The 20,085-nt window shown below is 39.9% G+C and overlaps 1 protein-coding gene across 1 annotated transcript in view; it reads right to left on the reverse strand.

The window, feature by feature from the left end:
* The window catches only part of vstm2a (V-set and transmembrane domain containing 2A), a 62,491-nt gene extending 44,869 nt beyond the window's left edge, over positions 1-17,622 (reverse strand). The window contains exons 1-2 of the mRNA XM_041066079.1: positions 17,544-17,622; positions 16,078-16,244 (exon numbers count right to left, since the gene is read on the reverse strand). Of these exons, the coding sequence (XP_040922013.1) occupies positions 16,078-16,244; positions 17,544-17,622 (246 nt within the window). The remainder of the gene's footprint in view (positions 1-16,077; positions 16,245-17,543) is intronic.
* Positions 17,623-20,085: the final 2,463 nt, after the last annotated feature.

Genomic DNA, 20,085 nt, shown 5'->3' on the forward strand with positions numbered 1-20,085 from the left:
AGAAGTGAAATAAACTCTATCAGATCAAATTTATCTCAGTGTCACCATACGAATTTTATCACCCCCAGAGCCTTTGTCTTTATGTGAGGAAACACTGAGATGCTTGGCAAAGTAATTTCCCAATTAAAACCAGCACCGTGCCTTTTACTTCCCATTCTTACATGCTTTTTAAAACCTCAATACAGGACAGTATCCAATCTACTATTTTTAATAAAAAGAAAATTTAGGAGCTTGTTTTTAATCAGTTAATTCATTTTATAAAGTCTCACAATATTTTTGAAAAATACCAATCTGGTATTGGACCAGTCTTACTAACACGGAATTTTATGCAAGCAGGGGTGAATATTCATCTAAAAGCTATAAAATGAACTGTGGTCTTCCCCAAGGTTTTTAACCTTTACATGCTGCCACTTGGAAATGCCATCAGGAGGCGCATCATCAGCTTCAAAACTTATGCTGACGACATGCAGCTCTACGTTGCCGTGTCTCCTGATGACCCAAGGCCAATTGATGTCCTTTTAACTGTATTTTAGATATCAAGTTATGGATGGCAGAGAATTTTCTAAAGCTCAATCAGGACAAAACTGAAATATCAGTCATTGGTACTGAAGCTGAGAGAGAGAAACTGGTTTTACTCACTTTGACAGAGTTGCTCTTTTTGAATTTGAATCCTTTTTCAGACTTCATTTTGATTTCTTTTATATTATTTACCTTATTCTATTGTCCACCATTCTTATTGTTATTTATTTATTGTGTAAAACACTTTATGCTACAACATATTTGTATGAAAAGTGCTACACAAAGTCTGACTGATTGATTAATCGATGCATTCGCAATTCCCAAGAAAAAGTGAGCTCATCTAATTGTAGAAGTTGTGTCTGTCAGCGATGCTGTTCATATCTGTTCAGTACATATTATCTTTACATAGCAGTATAATGTATTTGTATTCTGTTACATCCCAACAGTGCACACAGTGTGGAAGAAACTAGATGCTCAATGGGGGCTGACAGCTCATTTTTTTCTGCCCCCGACTCCCCTAGTGGTTTGATCCAGCTCTGTTACTGTTAATGATTTGTAATGACTTCATCTTGTCACTACAATTTGGTTATGCACTCTCTTTTTTTTGGAATCTCTAAAGGTCCCACTGAGTCACCTAGACATATTTGTAGAAACAATAGAGCAAAATCTTCTGTGGTTCAGCAGCCATCGCCGATTTATTTTAGGTAGATCAATTTAGGCCTCTGCTCAAAAATATGGATGGAATTGGAAATGGTTAAAGTAATTTTTTCAACTAAATAAGGAACAATGCAGTCTATATTTAAAATCTGGCAGCTGGTATGTAATTATCTGTATCTCAGTGAAGATAGGTGAGTAAAGGGACCTCAAGCCATTAGAGAAATTAATCATGATAGCCAATAAAAGTCCACTACATTAGATCTAAGCTCCTCAGGGAAAGCATTATGGGCCATGAGTCCTGTAAGCTGAAACAAATCATCCCTAGCTCTTGCTCTGGCAATAGCCTGCTCCCATTATGATCTAGAGTTAAACGAAAGCAATACTTCCCTCCTCATGTACTGTTTAGCACGGTTGTCCTGCCTTCCAGCTCAAACTTGGAATTTTTATAAAATTCAGAAAGAAACAATCTTTGCAGTTTTATGCATAAGTCATTCATCAAGTTTTTTTCTTTTAATTTGCTCATGAGTCACAGTTGTTATGCTTTTCAAAAGTGACATTTACACTGTAAGTTTATTTATTATTAATCTTAAAACACTAAACAGAATCACGGACAAAAGCTCCGGCAAGTAGAACATCTGGAACTCTACTTTTCTATTTGTTTCATTTGTTCCTGTGTTGCGAGCGTAACATGAAATATGAAATATAGGGATGGAGAAATACGAGGGATGACATGCAGCCACGGACATGGATAAATATAAAGCATTACAGCATTTCCCCTCTTCTTTGTTACATTGTTTACATTAACTACAGTATATTATTGTTATATTGGTTAGCCTTCTTCTTTCCCTTCCCTTCCCTTCCCTTGCCTTGCCTTTCCCAGCACATTTCTATGTTTCTTGCTGATGAGTGGATTGGCTGATGAGAGACTGTCAGAGGAAATGTGTGTTGCATGCTCATAAGTATGCACGTACATGCTCTTGTACGTGAATGAGATACAAACAATTAGGGGATCCACAAAATTTTTATCCACAGCACTACAGGGGGTCATTCTAATCATTTATAAATGGATTCAGTGTTAAAGGTATTTTTCCCTACCCCACACTGATTTTCATTTAAAGAATCCATCAGCAGACTCTTGAAACTTACTTGAGATGTCATTGATCACATGGACAATAAAATGTTCATATTATTGTCAATGTTACATTATCATTACTGTATGAGCACAAACTTATTAAAAAGTCCGCATTGCATTATCATAGAATAATAACTTTGAAATATAATAATGATTATATATATATTGCACAACTCAAGGAATTATGAAGGGTCAACTAATGATCACATCATTAAAATATTAATTTATTTGAATAGGTTTTTTTTGCTCCAAAAGAAGACACTGAGAAACAAAAGCCTACTTTTACAACTGTGCTGAGCTAATATTAAATCAGAGCTAAAAAAGGACCAGCTAACAACAGATAACAATCATAACAAGGACAAATACATCAACTGAGGAAGAATTTTTATTAAAAAAAAAGTCAATATCAATTAAGATCATCGCGGCTAAGATTAATCATGCGCTTAATGAGTTCTCTGAAATTACTCAGAGACACCAGAGCATCAAACTTCGAGATCTATTGGAAATGAATCCCAAAAAAATGCAGCATCGTATCTGAAAGCAGACTTCGATCACTATAATGGACCTTCAAAAGGGAAAACAAAATACCCTCAAATGTCTAAACTGTCTAAATACATATCTGAAAATTACACACATGCAACAGTCAGAGACGTTGCTACATCGATACACCCGCCCAAATTCTGTGTGAAATTTGATCAAAATCAGCAAAGAGCCACAATCACCTTACTTCTTTACGGAATCTGCTTCCTGAAAACACTCTGACACTGACAGAAATGTTACACTCAACCATTTCAGTGCAGCCTCAGTCTGTAAAACATCAAGCGCTCACATAAAACATGCCCGTGGCACCACAAACATCGCTACCAGTCACCTGCCAATGTTAACCGTAAGTCTCCATACAGTAATTAGCTGGCGAGCTAATTATCTTTTGCAAAGGTCATTTAAAAACAAATACAGCTGTTCTGAAGGTATATTCACACCCTTCTAACCATCGCACTGAAAAATATTATGTCTGGTGAATGGTTAAAAAAAAAATCTGTGGATAGGAAAGAGAGATACGACTTGGGAGACAGATTAAAAATCTTTTTTTTATCATTCAGTGGAATATAAAAAAATGCTTTGGAATATTTTTGTCAGAACAGTGCTAAGTGTTTTTTTTTTTTTTAATTACACTCTGAGCTCTTCTAACATTGTTGGTTTGTTATCTTCTGTTATCTTTTTGAGGAACTGTTACCTCTCTGAACCCCTTGAACTATATTCTAGATGGATGTCACTGAGGCTGAATCCAAGAAAAACAATAATCAGTTGGTGAATATTTCCCCATGTTGTTTAGTGGCAGAAAATTAAATAAAATGAAAATTAATGTTGATAGAATACTGGTCTTTTCAAATCAAACAGGTTTTGACTCGCAGTGAGTCATGTTGTTACAAATCTACCTGTGCATGTTTCAGAGGAACAGATACTTACCCCTGCATGATGCCAACCAGACCCTGTTTTTCCTCCAGACTCTATGGACATGTGGACAACTATGATCAACACGACTTGTGCAAATGAACAGAAATACATCCCTGTGTCAGACAGCGCAGCACAGAGTGACAGAGGAAAGAAAGGGGTGCAAGTCGGCGACGCTTCCGACAATGGAGAAGTATTCCAACAGACCTGACATCATCTGCACGCATCCAGAGAAGTCTCTGATTCAATTTGAAGAGTACTTCTCTGAGTCTGACAGCTGCTGTTGTGACACCAAATGGGTTCAGTTTCCTTTTGGTGACAGTGCAACAGTGGGGTCAAGAAGAACAGTGACAGCGAGCAAAGGATCCACTGATTGAATTATCTGCAGCTGCTGTTAGAAAAAGGCCGATATGAGATCAACCGCCCCTCTTGTCTGGTTCGTGGATCGGCTGCAAGGCGGTTACCAAGGCTGACATCAAAAGCAATAAAGTGACTTTTCTGTTTACGACCACGTATCTGTGAGAGTGCATTCTGCAGCCTTGTGTACGAGAGGAACAAACACAAAATACCATGCACAAATAGTGAGTCTGTGTCCAATGAAGAAGAACAGTAATGTGTGCGGTTCAGGTGTGTGCTCAGATCTCCCACTCGCAGGATTAAAAATCCATTTTAAACAAGTCCACAGACTGCTTAGGTGGAGGTTGAAAGCAACAGTGATAAAAAAAAAAAAAAAAGCACTGCCCACTGTAAAAGTGAAGTCCTGATAGTTTGAATGAATACATGCATCGCATCAAGCAGCAGCAGGTCCTATTTTCAACGTAATCCTCACTGCCATATCAGCAATAAAAGATATAGAATAAAGCTTGTGCATTCACATCAGCATGAAGAAAATAGGCAGTGTATATAAGCTGATTTCCATGGTGTTAAAGTCACAGCAAACCTTAACACCTCCGTCATTACGCATGTGTTATAATCTGCCGCTACTATCAAGCAGCAAAGATAAACCATCTCCCTAATCCATGTTTAATTTCCTGTCCCACTGTGATGTATATAAGCCCTTTTTTCTGCCATCATTGGTCATTATCTGCTGCTGATTAAAGCACCAAAAGGAATATGGTGGATTACGGGGAAGCTGCTGGTAAATATATGGGCTGCGGTGAACGCACAGACATGTGAGAGCAGCGGTGACTGATGTGCATCCCACTGACTTTTGGATGATTTTTTCCTAAATCGATACTGTTTGCTGGTGCCAGTGGCTTCAAAGTGGGGTTGAGAAGTTAAGATTTTTAGTGTTTGAAGCTCTTGACATTTACTGGTTCAAAAGCATGTCCTCATTGGCTGCATTTGACACGCACCTGCGCTCATGAAAGCTTTTACGTGTAATGTTCTATTCTATTCGATCTATTCATCTGGCTGTTTGTTTTTAGGGGGAAAAAAAGGGGGGACGGTGTTCACAATGAGTTTCATGGTCTTCATTACAAAGCTCCTCTCAGCTATGCTGAGTGTTTCCATGACTTCTTAGCTCATTGTTTTGGTCCTCAGCTAACTCTGCACAACCCTAAACAAACAGCTATATGTCTATTTTGTTCCCTCAGGTGTTGGTGGAGACCAAAACAGAGCTAAAAACAGAGTGAATATGGGAACGCATGGTCCAAATGAACTATAATGTTGCTCTGTCTGTGCTGGACGTGTAAATAGGCAACTGTCTGCCAAAGATATTCTTTGAGTTGATTAAAGAAGAAAAATACTGTTCTGCTTCAGGTCTTTAAAAGTTTTGCAAGTGAAGTCTGCATCCGGTCTCGCCTAGGCCAGGCTAGTTTTCACACAGCTTCTCATCAGTAAGCAGTAACTAGCCACTGTTAGCTCTCCAACCATCGTTATGGGCAAGGAGCGGGAACAGCTTGCTTCAGTTACACATCAAGTCCCTGCTTTGTGAGTCTACTGTGTTCATGTGACACAGTGTGGCGAATATGGAGAGCCGTGTAGATACACATGGGACAGTAAATGAGGATTTGCTTTGCATGCACGTATGAATTTCTTCCAGATATTTCCCCAGAGGTATCCTGTATCCTTATTGCATCATACCTCCCATATGTTTTTTCCATCTGCCCATCCCTTCATCAGCTCATTCCTCCACAGCACATGAATAGACCCGACACGGCTGAGGCTGCCCTGGATCCAACAATAGAGCCATTTAAAGTTCCACATCAGGGTTTTACTGGCACTTTAGAAATGAAAATTCAGAGAAGGAAAGCGACAGGGCTCTCAGAAATAGAAAAAAAATAACACAGCAGCATTATTTATTAACCTTATTTACTGGTTTGAATGTGTGCACATGCTTTGCTAAATGAGTTTTATTTATGTAACCCATTTAAAAACACTGAGAGCCACATCTTCATGTGAGAGCAGGCCCCCGTCGCAGACAAAACGAAACCCACAGAAACTGCAGGAAAGAGTGTCATAACATCATAAAAGGCAGACCAAATTAAAACTGTGAAAATCCAAGCCGAGTTAAAATCCGTGAAAGATGAAAAATCTTCTCTCTGACCTTCAAATTTTCTGAACGCATTATGTTTGTGTTGCATGACAGACCAATGAGTCATTCCATCGCTTTGTTTTTCAAAGAAGAGAGAAGCAGACAGGCATCTGAATCAGCTTTATCAATATGGAGAGAGGTATAGCCGTGGAGGTATTGTAGAATCGGCCGGCGGAGCTCCGTCTGTCATTCTCTGTGACACCAGAACGGTCAATCATATTCCATAACACTCACTCTGCTGCCATCATGAGAGAATATATGCCCTAGCTACAAAACCTTGGCATAACCTTTCTCCAGTGTTGGCTTTGTCCATTAGTCACCATTCACTTTAAAAAGCAAAAAAAAATTTGCTTTTATCAGATTCTAGTTATTCACATTTTAAAGCATCAGACTATTTGTTCACTTACTGTTGACAAATGAGAAGACTAAAACCAACACTGAATGTATCCTACTATCAGGTATTGTGTTTGTATCTAAAGCCCGATATATCTTATTCCTCTATGCCACAGTGCTCCACCATTGTCCGAAAACCCATCAATGAGCCACAGCGTTACACCTTAATCATTTAGCTCCTGGGGCACCTCTTTACTTTCTCCTTATCCTCTAACTTAAAAACATGGAGACGTGTCTTCTGGTGCACCTTGCCTTGCTGAATTGGTGACCAAAAACCTGCACTACTAACACTAAGTTCACAGACTAGATAGTTAGATAGCCACTCGGATGTACCACTTGGAAAAGCTTGAAACTGAATCTGTTTTTTCAAAATGTTTTCAAAATACTTTGACCCTTATTCCACTGCTAGTAAAACCGTATGTTCTTGGTTTGTTTGCATTGTGCTGACGTGTCCTTGCTAGCCGTCATTCAAACATGCACACCAGCCTGACTACTCAGAGGCTAAAAGGCTAAAGGGACAGTTTCTGCTCAATCTCTCATTTCAGGCCATTTTTTTCCTCTGTTCAAATAAAGAACAGATTAATGAATAATTTAAAAATAATTTTATTTTATCAGTACATTAATTTTGACTGCAAAAAAGGAAAACTAACTGGTTACAGTTGGATGTTATAGATCTATGTCAACAGTATGAACCAATGGGCTTGATGCTGAAAATCAGACATTAGTGTTTTTCTGTCCTTACATACAATAAATGTGATGATTTTACATTGTCAAACTGTATAATTAGTTTTGAAATATTATACTGACACCTGCTTTAAAATGACTGGCCACTCCAGAGGAGTAAACTTGTACTTTGAGCCATCACAATGGCTAAACTGAAAGAATCAAAGGTCATACAATTCTATAGTCACTTGGATTTATTTGGTTTCAGATTAGAAAGAGAGTAATGGTGAGAAAGTGACACTGGTGCAGGAAAATGCAAGCCCGTTGCACCAGTAGCACGATGCAGCAATGCAGCTGCTTTCAGTGATTTCAAAGGAGGCCTGCTTTCCATGACTGATGACTGTAGTGGAGCCTGACTGAACAGTCCACAGTCCACTAGTTGAAAATGAAAGCAGCAGGCTTTCTCATGTGTCAGTGCATGCTCACACAAACACAGCAGCCTCCTGCAGAGAACTCATGTTCACCACACACCATTTGGAAGCCATTACAATCATTACCGACGTGTGTGTGCATAGCAGGGCGACGGAGTTGATGAGAGCGGTAACTAGGACTGCGCCTGGTGCATCATATTGACTCCCGGCGCAGTTATGGGAGCGAGTGTTGGAAGAGGCTGCGCAGGCTGCAGTCAGGCAATGATGGAGGGGCGGAAAGGCAGACAGTAAGGTCACTCAGAGAGCACAGCAGCCAATGGATTTTATGCTTCCTTGCTGTTACACCCACTGGATTTATAAACTCACTTGTTAAGAGAGGTAAAGCTTGCTGTGGCTTGAGTGCATTTTGGTCAAAGTGCGCCGGTGGATGTTTTATGTAATGGTCGTTTGTATTCTGACCACAGGCCTCAGCTGATCCCTATTTTCACTCGCAGGCCAGGCCGAGGAAAACCTCGCATCATGTCATTTTTTTTTTTTTTAAATTCATCTCACATTTACAGACACATCACGCCACCTTTTAACTTATCCCAGGTCAGGTAAATCCACATTTGAATCCAGCAGCAGCCAAGCCATTCATACACTCCAGGCGGTATTTGAGGAATGAAACGCAGTATGAATTTTTAAACAGCACACATCTGCGTCGAGTCTCCAGCATCATCTCTGATTCTTTGTGCCTTTGCTTGATCCAGCTTCGAAATTCATACTGTCAAGGTGTAGCCTTTCAGATATTCCAGACGTGCAAAGACTTTTTTTTTTCTCCCTCACAAACAGCATTAAATTGATTCTAAACTGTTTTTATTTTTCATGTATTTATTCTGAAACTAAGCAGGAATATAAATATGTGAGTCCAAACTCACAGAGCACTGGCTGAAAGGATCAGAACAGTTACCTTCACAGATATAACTCAGCTTTTCTCCTCCCCCCCCTACATCCAGACATAATCCCACACCAAATAGAATTACCAGTGGACAGGGTTGTAAAGATTTACTCAATAAATTGATCTTATGGCAAACAACAGTGGCCGGATTAGCTGGATAAAAAAGAGAGATCAAACCCAGAGAAGAATCAAATCCACCTCTTCAGAATAAGAGGGATTTAGGGTTTAAAACAAAAAGGGGAATTCACTAATGTATTTTTAAATTCAAATACATGGTAATGAGGCTCTTTGTCCACCGTGTGTGACATACCTTTCAGCTATTACCATTACCCAGGAGGCTATGTTCTGTTCTGTCTAGGCTTTCTGGTTCTATGATGGAGGTCAAAGCAGCAAAGCAAAAAAATTCACAGCCTCTGGATATACTTATTTACTGTTGGTGTATTTATTACCTCCCCTGAGAAAGCACATTATGTTTTCACCTCTGACTTTTGTGTATGAAATTACATAAGAGTGACTACAGATCTGACTGATATGTGGTGGTTAGATCAGACATGAATAGGCGGTATTGATCTGGATCTGTGATGTCCGGTATTAGGTGATTTACAATTTTAGGTCATTTATCATGGCAGGCTCTCACGTCAGCTGCTAAACGGTATTACCCTAACATGGATTTTTAAGAGAAAAGCAGAACAAAAAGATAAATGCCGTTTTGTTTGTGCCTTCTAGTCAGTTAGACATTTAAATTTATATTGATTTTGCATCTCAGAAAGGTTATTAAAAGTCACTGATTTTGCGTTTTCAGATCACAATGAATAAAATGCATAAATGAAACTAAGCCTTCGGGCTACTTCAGGCAGCCAAGTTCAGTCTGCTACTACGCTCACATGGCACATACTGTTGTCAATGCAATGAACCTTTCTCATAATGGCGGCGCACTTAACTCTTGTTTGGTTGACTTTTGCTTCCTTGTTGTTTTAGGTAGCACTTTTTCTTTTTCTTCTGACCTTATTAAAACCCAAACGTGTAGAAAACTAATGATGCATGTTTGATGAAGGTAACAAAATGTGAAAATTACCATAAAGCACATGAGGAAATATTTCATGCTTTATGTGGGCTGTGGCTGTGAACAAATTTATGTTCGTACAGCTGTAGCTCCTTAAGGCTCTGAGTCCAGGGGGACTCTCTGTGGCGCTGAACTCGGTGTTTCCTTGTGCTTGTTCCTTTGAGGAGATCAGAGCCTGGACACCCGTAACTGTATGAACCCTAATTCAGTGGGGATGTGCTGTGGTCAGCTGTTGTTTAACTTTGACATGGTCACAGTTGGGTTATCCATAAGTATTAAGGATGGAGGAACTTTCAGTATACATTGTTTTGGAAGTTAGGTTTAGAGTGTGCATAATTTACTGTGGTGTACTGAAAAAGAAATGGGGATTCAAACTTTTAATCTATTCTATCTGGCAATTTAGCATTTTGTAGAGACTGTTTTAAATAGTTATGTTTTGCATTTACAGTGATTTATATTTCTCCTGTTCTACCCTCCCTTTTAGTTTTTGTATCTTTAAAGCAAAACTTAAGATATAGTATTTTGTAAATACATTCTGGAAAGATGATGGTAATATTGATTTGCATACTTATCATCTACGGTGATTACAGATATTCAGATGTGTTCCTTTGAAGCCATGGGTTTAATAGAATAGGACAGAAAAAAAAAAGTTTCGCAACCAATGTTTCATTCATTTTTTTTTTTGTGACACCTTTCTCACCTTTGCTTTTTCCTTAGAACTACTGAATGTTTAACATTTTAGGCCGCTAAAAAAAAATAATCACTAACATATTTTATTTGTTTTCATTACAACTGCCTCTCACATCAAATTGGTCAGTGTTAGAGAAAGATTATGGGCTTGTTTAAACAGAGTCAACAACGCTTTCAGACACAGGACAGGACATGTTTACCCTGTCAATATTCGACAAAAATCATGAACCTTTTCCTAAACTAGAACCTGAACGTAACCACACTCTGAGCTATGGACATAAACCTCTATCTCCAGTGGCAGAGTCCTGCGTATGCCCATGTATGTCCACCATTAACCCGACCTCCTCCCTACACAGTTTGAACATGTAGGGCTTTGTAGACAGCAATTACGTTTCCTTCAAAGCATGTATGACAAAGCAAATGAGTGGTACACAAATGTAATTTCTTGGACAGAGTTGGGGTCACAGGTTCACAATGCTATTCCTTAAGTGCTCACAAACTATAGCTACTGATATATAAGTCACAAAGCCGATCAGTGGACTGTACAAGGGAAGCAAAGACAACCTCAGACAGTAGATTGATGACAACAAGATAGATAGACACAGCTGATGACTGAGGACTGCTGTATGGATCACTGTCTTCCTCGAGGTTACCCGAAAACGGTTCCAAAACATCCAAAACAAGTGGACTACATCCTAATTCTGCAGAGACAGGACTCTGCCAGATTAGTATGACACACTACACCTCTTACTCTAGTCCTCATCCAGCTCATTACTGTCATCTTTTACAGCTGATTTCAAAAATGCACCCTGCATTTAAAAATGAAATAAAAATGCCATTGCTGTGACACGTCTGCCTTTTTAAATGACAGAAGTGCTACATAAGCCCTCCAACAAACTGCTTCTCCGGCTCCTAACTTAAAAATTCATCCCCAAATCCATAAAATAATGCTGTACGCAGTTATATTCTTTATTTCTTTAAGAGCCACCTTTAGCTTCTGTGCGTTATAGTGAAAAAAAATGCCAAAAACAGACCCAGAACAGGCAAATAAAATCAAACAAATACAACACTTCCTCAGTTTGTGGTTGAAATACTGCATCCAAAATGCCATCCAGGCTGATGACCCAGCACCACGACAGCAATCTGCTCATGTTCTGTAACAGCAAATGTTTAGCTCACACTTGTGCTCCGCCATCGCTCTCCTCCTCTCTGTGTATCTTTACTCTTTGACTTGAATCAACAACATCGCAAGTGTAGCAAATCCTGTCAGCAGCACGACTCCTCTTTGTCATGGAGGTGTGAATATTTTCTTTCTGTCTGTCTGTGTTTGTGCATAATTATGAACTGGCAGCGTGTCATTTATAATCTGAGAAGAGAATCATTTACCACTTGTTGTGAAAGCTGTAGCCAAACAGCAGCGTTCTCTGTTGACACGTTTGGTTTTATTCCCTTTCTCTAATCCGTGTTCGGTGCCGCTTCATAGAATTTCATGAAATGAGCGCAAACGTTGCTGCGTGAACCTGATGGAAATTATTTTTCGTCCAATACAAATTTTATTTTGTGAAAACTAAACAAACCGGGCACGGCATTAGCGGAGCTCGGTTGTTGTCCAACTATTAAACACATCAGTGAGCCACACTGTTGCACCGGGTGACGTGTCCCCTCATTACCACGGACACACACACTGTCGTTTATTTTGACTCGGTCCCACACACGCTGTCCTGCTGCCCCAAATACTCATTTGAGCACCAAATGTGTGTTAATTCGCCTGAAAAATGAAAGTTTTCTGAAAATAGTCCTGAAAAACTGCACGATTCCTTTCTGTTCTTTTAAATCCTGTTTGATAAAATCTATAGCACTCAGCATTTTTAGGAAATTACTGAGACCAAAACGTATTGGTTGGCTATACATAATAATGCCGACCTCATCCTTTAAAATGAAGCATCGCCTGGTACATATGACTTGGGTTATGATCTGGTCAAAGAAAAAGTGATATTTTTCTTCCTGTTCTATTGGAATAATTTCAGTAATTCACACGGGAAGAAGAAGAGAGGAGAGGAGCGTCTGAAAAAGTATTTACTTTTAATTCTGCTTTATTCTTCTGGCAGTCTTTTAGCTATCATTTTTCAATTTATCTTGATTGCCTGAACATCCTTTCAAAGGACTGCTGTTGAATATTAGCTGGCTGGCTAACACTGGGACATTTTTTTAAAGGATAATCAGTGTAAAAATCATCCTTATAAATAAAAATATGAAATAAATAAGTATATATAGGGATATATGTAAATCCATTAATGCATTTATGTATATATAAGACCATAAGTTCACTGCATGTCTATATATACATGTTTTTCATGGCACAGGCATGAGTAAACTGTGAAAACAAAATCCCCTTCTGGGACAATAAAGAGAAAGACTAAGAGTTAATTCTATTCTAAATTCCAGAGTTTCCAACGTTCACTACCTAAGTAGCAACTAAAGCATTAATAGTTTGTTAAGATTCAATGCTTTGTTATTATGGAAGAGATGAGGGACTGTAATTGTTGGTGACATATATGTGTATATTCATTCACTGAGCTCAGTCTTACGTTTGGATTGAAATTAACCCCAGATCAAGAAACTACAAGCTTAGGTTGATCACTAAAAATAGCAGATTGTGATGTAAAGATCACAGCAGGTCAGAGCGGAATGGTAATGGCTAATACATGGATTCTAATGCTTTGGAGTAAAGGCAGTTTAAATCCTGGCTGACTGAATTAAGCAGCCTGCTGCACATGAAAACTAGAATTACCTCCTTGTGGCTGTATGCCTCCGCCAACCAATCAAGTTGCATGTCCATGTCCATCCAGACTCATTTAACAGACATAGTCTATATAATCTGGACAGAAATAATAAAGACTTTGGAGAAATTTAATAAAACTTAAGTGAGAGTGAGAGAAAGAGTATTTTCTGATTTGTGATGCACGGATTTATAAATAAAATTGATTTGACTTAACTTCATCAAGAGTTGTCTATTGTATTAGTGTTTAACTTCGCTGAGAGAAACAAAAAAATCAAACCACAATCTATGTGTTCACATGTTTAACCAATTAAACTGATCCTGGTGGGACGCAAAGCTGCAGCCAAGACACTAGACAATGCTTCAAATATGGATGTTGCTCCAAAGAAGCTACAAATTCTAAAACAGATGACTACACACACACACACACACACACACACACACACATCTTCAAAGTGGGCACTGAAGATTAGTGTCTCCCCTGCTGTTAGGTTATGTTGAACAGTGGCTATTATGATGTCATAGCAAAGCTGACCTTTGACCTTTTGGATATAAAACATCATCCCTTCATCATTTCATCTTAGAAGATATTTGTGTAAAATTTTATCATAATTAGCTTATTAATTCTTGAGTTATGGCCAAAAACGTATTTTTTGAGGTCACAGTGACCTTGACCCTTTGACCTTTGACCACTAAACTCTAATTAGTTCGTCCTTGAGTCCAAGCGGACGTTTATGCCAGATGTAATGAAATTCCCTCAAGGTGTTCCTGAGATATCACGTTCACCAGAATGCGACGGACGGACAGCCGGGACGGATGGACAGAGGGACGTACGTGCCTCTGGCCGCAGCTGTCGCCGGCGTGGAGGCATAAGAACGGACATGAAGGAGATGGGAAATGTTGGGGTTGTTTTTACATATATGGAATCCATGTCTTGCCTGCTCGAGTGGACTCTTCCACACTCCAAATGACTTTATGTTTATTAAACAACAAAATTTAACTGCACTGCAGTTTTTATCTTTTCTTGGTGTGGATGTGATCCTGCTATGGGATCAGATGTCACAATGGGGGGTGGGGTTATGTTTTGATGTGTTTCTTTGTTTGTGATATGACTGACAAGATGTAAAAACACATTTGAATAATAAAGATTGTGGCTAAAAAAAAAAAATTATTTAATCTCACAGTAGAATACTTTAAAAGTTGAGAACTGATCCTGGGTCGTTGAGAGTTGACAATAAAGTAACCACCCACCCTTCTACCCGACTCTTGCTTTCCTTCCTCCGCACTGTTACGAATACGAAACTGCTGTCTGTTTTCTTGACTTTCCTTTTTTCATGTCATCCTTTCAAAGCTCCAACACACTCTTACTTTTCATGAACGCAGCTCATATTTGCATACATATTTGCATTCTAAGTCATCATGATCATTTCCTCTAAATTTCCAGGAGACCAGCTGGTTCCCAAGCAGCATCTCTCACACAGCCTTGACTCTGTTCCCATTCAAACTGCAGCGCTGCAGGACAAACATCCACACACACATCCACATACATCCACACACACACAAACACACACACACACACACACAGCAGCTTTCATTTCAAACAGACTTCGGTGATAAGAAATGTGGGTAACAATGTGATGTCTGCATCAATAGGCCACTTCAGCCCAACATCCAAGAGTCACATGGGATCAAACCCACATCAAAGCCTGGCCGACGCCACTATGAGAGCTGAGCAACAATGGAACAATAATTAAGCCACATGGATATCCAACCACCCCCCTGTCTCTCTTTCACACACACACACACACACACACACACACACACATCGCTGTGTCACCGAAATAGAAAGAGCACCGTTTGATGCCTGTCACGACAATACACCATCCCTTCCAAATCTTGACATGCAGCTACCTTGCCATACAATATGTAAGCAAGTCATTTCCATACATTTAAATGCAGTAAACATATTTAGTCACTTTCATCCACTAAGCAGCCGATCATTATTTGGGGCGAGGGAAGCTGTCATAACCAGCAGTAATGCAACAGCAATACATAACAAAATGCCAAAGCGCTTCCAATGCACTGTTTAATGAGGCAATATACAAGAATATGCTTTGGCTGTATTGATTCAACCACTTTTTTAGCCATTCATGAATAGTCAGGCTCATTTACTTCATTTATCGTGTAATTAATATCCAGAACAAGCTCATTTTTTTCTTTTTCTTTTTTCACAGTAGTCCTTGATTAATGTTCCTTTTTTTTCCATCACTGCTCCCTGCTCAGTGTGAGGAGGGATTATTTTAACTGTTTGAGGGAAAGAAGGGACATCTAATACAAAACCATCAAATCGAGTATGTAAAATGAAATTGCACATCCCAAATTCAGGGAAAATTGATGAATATGAAAAACTCCAACCGTCCTTTCTAAATAAAAAAGGGTCTGTTTCTGTGTAGATGACACTTGTTTCCAATCATTTGAGAGAAAAAGAAATTTAAAGCAACTGCGCATGAAGTTTGGATCACTTTAAGGCAGCAGCTGAAGATATTTGAAGGTTATAACATGTATTTTCCTTGCAAGAAAGTCCTAAGCAAAAAAAGAAAAAGAAAAAAAAGTTCTGGCATTAGCGCCCGACATTCTCTTCAGGGCTGCTACACAAGCACGACGCAGATGACACAGGGTGCTTGTGCGTAATAGCGCGGAAACATGTTGGATACCCTTATTCCCTTCATGAGTGGGTGTGCTTAAAGCATAACTCGCACAGCGCTTAATAGGGAAGGGGGGGTGGGGGGTGTGTGCGGGGGGGCAGAAAAAAAGGTCCCTTGTACCTCCTCAGCATCGACGTCCTCCTCGCTGTCAGTGGGTTCCGGTGCTTTCACGAACCACCATTGGATCTCCAAATACACAGACGCGGTTCCGCTCTGGAAAGCACACGCCATTTCTATGTTTTGTCCCTCTTTAACCGTCATGTTGGAGGGCAGATCCGTGAAGCGACCTGCAGATGAGAGAAGTCGGGGGTGGGGTGGAGGGAGGCAGGGAGGGGGGGCTTGTTATATGATGAGGACAGTTTGTATGATTTCTACACGCAATTAAACGTCTGCTCGCGGCTGCAGTCATGACCGTAGAAGGTAAACGCAGTCACAGCTGATGCGTTACTGGAACCAAGAGCTTGATTAAGGTGCGTTCTGGTTTTAATTGAGGGAGATGGCGGGCGGCCCCCCCCCCCCCCCCGTCTCGGATACTGACGAGTCTTCATCGGGAATTTACATAAGATGGGTAATTTACATAACGCACAGTCGCGCCATGGCCACATTATTCAGGCACTTAATCACGAAGGGGTTGAAGTCCTTATGGGAGTTGGGGTTTTTTTTTTTATTCTTTATTTTTATATTTCTCATTCTATGTTTTCTATCATTCTGTGGCCGTTGTTCAGCTATTTGAGACCTCGATCAGACACAATATAAACTTCACTGTACTAGAATGTGAACAAACACAAGAGAGCTTAAAGTCTTAAAAGCACAAGAAATAACAAAGGAGTTTGGTTCGAGGGATGCTACAGAGAGCCTAAAGGAGAGTGGAGGCAGGAAAAAAAAAGCGTGAGGATATTCGTGCGTGCAAACTTTGATACCAAACCCTCTTTTCCCTTCTGTATCTGCAACTACAACCGTTCTTAGACTTGTTTGTAGGTTTGTGCGCGTTTTCGAGGTGATTTGGGAATGCGGCTTTAAGGAGGAAGAAGAGCACAGAGGCAGTTTGAAAGTAAGCTCAGATGAAACAGGGCAGACAGGCTTCTGGACCGTCGCTTTCAGGACCATGGACAGCCGCATGCAGCACCGTCCAAGGTGCTGAAATCACCGGCTGATCGGGTACTTTTCATCCACAGCGACTATTACAAGAACTTAAATCTTTTATGGTCACAAGCTATTTACTAACACGAGAGGAAATGCACGAAAAAAATAAACAGTTGCTTTCTCTCCTCCACATGACGCCAAATGACTTGATTTCAAACGATCACCAGTTGCATTCTTTCGTCATCACCAGTAAGAAAAGCAAAAAACCAACAATAAAACCCAAAAACGCAACCTTCTTCATTTTAAGCTTTAGCTTGGTTTTCCCCTTTCCGCGCTCATTACAGTGCATCTCACTTCAAACATTTTCCTCCCAAAAACCATCCGTTGCTTTTTTCCAGAAAGGCTGCGCACTTTTAACACTTTCTCCGACCGAGCAGCTCTTCCACCATGCAGGGCTGCAAGCCCGACACGATGATACACCGAAGAAAATCCGCGATTCTTACCTTCAAAGGAGAATCCGAATTGCACGCAAAATCCGGCTAAGAAAACAAATCCAACAGTATCATGAGAGGTCCACATCATTCCAATATAGAGGGAGAGGTCTTTTTTTACATCAGCCGAAGGGGGGAAAAGAGACGAATCTTTCCCACAAAAAAAAAAAAAAAAAAATAGCCTACACACCAGCAAAATCAAACAGTTGCTGAGCGAGTGTGTTTAAACGGAGATTGCCGAAGGTGGAACATGCTGCAAAACCACAGCTTGTCGTTGCTGAAGTTCTTTTTCTTTTTTTCTTTTTTTTTTCTTCTTCCCCTTCCTCCTCTCTGTCTCTCTGCAGGAGAGACTGTCGACTGCTTGGCTGTATTGAAGTCTGTAAAAGAGCCGGGCTGCGGTCTTCGTCTGCGCTACCGGAGAGACGTCAGTCTAGTGGATCACTATGGCATCCACACACTCCACACCTCTGCAAATCTAGTCCTCACCCGGCCCCTTACTGTCACCTTGACCGCTTGATTTAAAAATGCGCCGCGCATTTCTGCCGCACAGACATTTCCATCAGTTCTGAGGGATTTTTTCTCATTCTCATTCTTCTTATTATTATTTGATTTGGTTGTCTCCACAAATGATGCGGAGTTTTCTGGTTGTTGTTGTTTTTTTTTCTCCTTTACTTTTTAAAGGAGATGTGTTTTGAACGCCTACCTCCCCAGCCTACCTAACAGGAAAATCAACAAGCATAATAGAAAACTTCCTCTGTCAAAGCCATAAAAGTCTATAAGGTAAAGAAGAAGGAGAGGAAGTGTGTGTGCGTATTTAGTGTGGGTGTGTCGAACTCTTGAATGCTTATGCAGTCAGGAGACACTCCGCCAGCCAGTGTAAGAGGCTATAAAACAATATTTTAGCATTAGATGGGAGCAAACAGAGAGAGAGTGGAGGGGGGTAAGGGGTGGGGGTAGGGGGTGGGGGTAGAGGGGAGGGGGGACCAGCGACCCGGCAAGTGCAGGGCAAGCACGGCATGTCCAGAGTCATTAAGACAGAAGAGATCCTGCTGGAATATTATTGGTCTCCTGAGCAGACTGAGAACACTTTGCCCTTTTGTTGCAACGAGCACAAATCGTACCACTCCTAATATTTGCCCTTAATTGATTCAGAGACCAATCAGGGATCATCCTTCTGGGACCAGCACTTTTCTCTTCCATCAACAAAAGTGTCTGTGGGCAGAGGTATTAAAGAGACTGGTCTAAAGTCAGCTGGATAATCACCGGTCCCAGCTGTCATCCGGTTCACAGCAGTTTCACAACTGTACTTCATGCTGCATGTGAGTGTGAATCTGTTCTAAAGTTGCACCACTTGAAAACACAATGATTTCATTAGTCTTTTTTTTTTTCTTCTCTGAGCTGTTGATAAGAGTTGTAGCAACACGGTTCCTCTGTGAGTAGTGAAAGTTATTTATATTCTTTATTAATGAGAAACCTCATCCTTCTTCGAGCTTCAAGTTTTTACTGTCAATCAGTAAATGCTTTTAAGTCATTTTGGGAGGCCATTTACTACCTTTTATTTTGACAGTGGATCGTAGAGAGGTGACAGGAAATGAGGGGAGAATGATGAGGGATGGCACGCAAGAAAGTTCCCCTGCTGGGCTCCAGCGTTTTAGGACGGGATCTCTTTGCAGTCACTATGGACAGTATGTACAATTACAGCAGCTAGTAACACTTTAAATGTATTATAAATGAGCATGTCAGTATTATTTAAATATATACTTGGAAAAAAAATGTGGTCTTATCCTTTAATTCCTTTTAATCATTTGAGTTTGCAGCTAATGGAGGAAGAACAAAACTGACAGATTTAAAGTTTTCATCTCAGCCAGACGAAGCAGGGGAGACAGATTCTGGACTTTGGGGCATGAAGCAGCTGTCTGTGGAGCTAAAAATCACTCACCCTGCAAGCTGGATAATTGATCATATTTCATGCAAAGAGCTCCTTGAACTTTGCATTGTTGCTTTTTAGCAAAACATTAAATATTCATGACTAAAAAAATGTTTTTTTTTTTTTTTTTAAGGGTTGAAACACTGCAGATCTGTTTCATTAGAACTGTGTGGGTGTGTTGTCACCAGATTTGAATGACACTGGCCTGGCTTCAGCACATTAACAAACAAACAAACAAACAAACAGAACAGCAAGCAACCAACTTAAATCAGTGAAAAAAAAGCACACGAAAAACGCAAATATAGAAATGTCTCATGTGAAACCATACTAAAACGGTGCGTTTGTGTAGGACCCATTACTCATGATAAATAGCTCATTCAGAAAATAGGTTTGCAGAGCCTCTAATGAAGATGTAAGAAAGAAAAAAAAACAACCATAATCTTCTTTGTGTATTAATGTTACAGCTGCAGACAGATAATTTAAAGTAGATTGATTTTATTCAGCTAAATCAGACACTCATGTGCCTTATGTTTTGTTGCTAAGAGGAAATAACAGACCAGCCCCAACAAGTTCAAGCTGGAAACCATGAACACAGGGAGAGAAATATTTGCTTTTCTGACAATTTAC

Source organism: Toxotes jaculatrix, chromosome 20, assembly GCF_017976425.1.
Source record: "Toxotes jaculatrix isolate fToxJac2 chromosome 20, fToxJac2.pri, whole genome shotgun sequence".
In the NCBI taxonomy this organism is placed as follows: Eukaryota; Metazoa; Chordata; class Actinopteri; family Toxotidae; genus Toxotes; species Toxotes jaculatrix.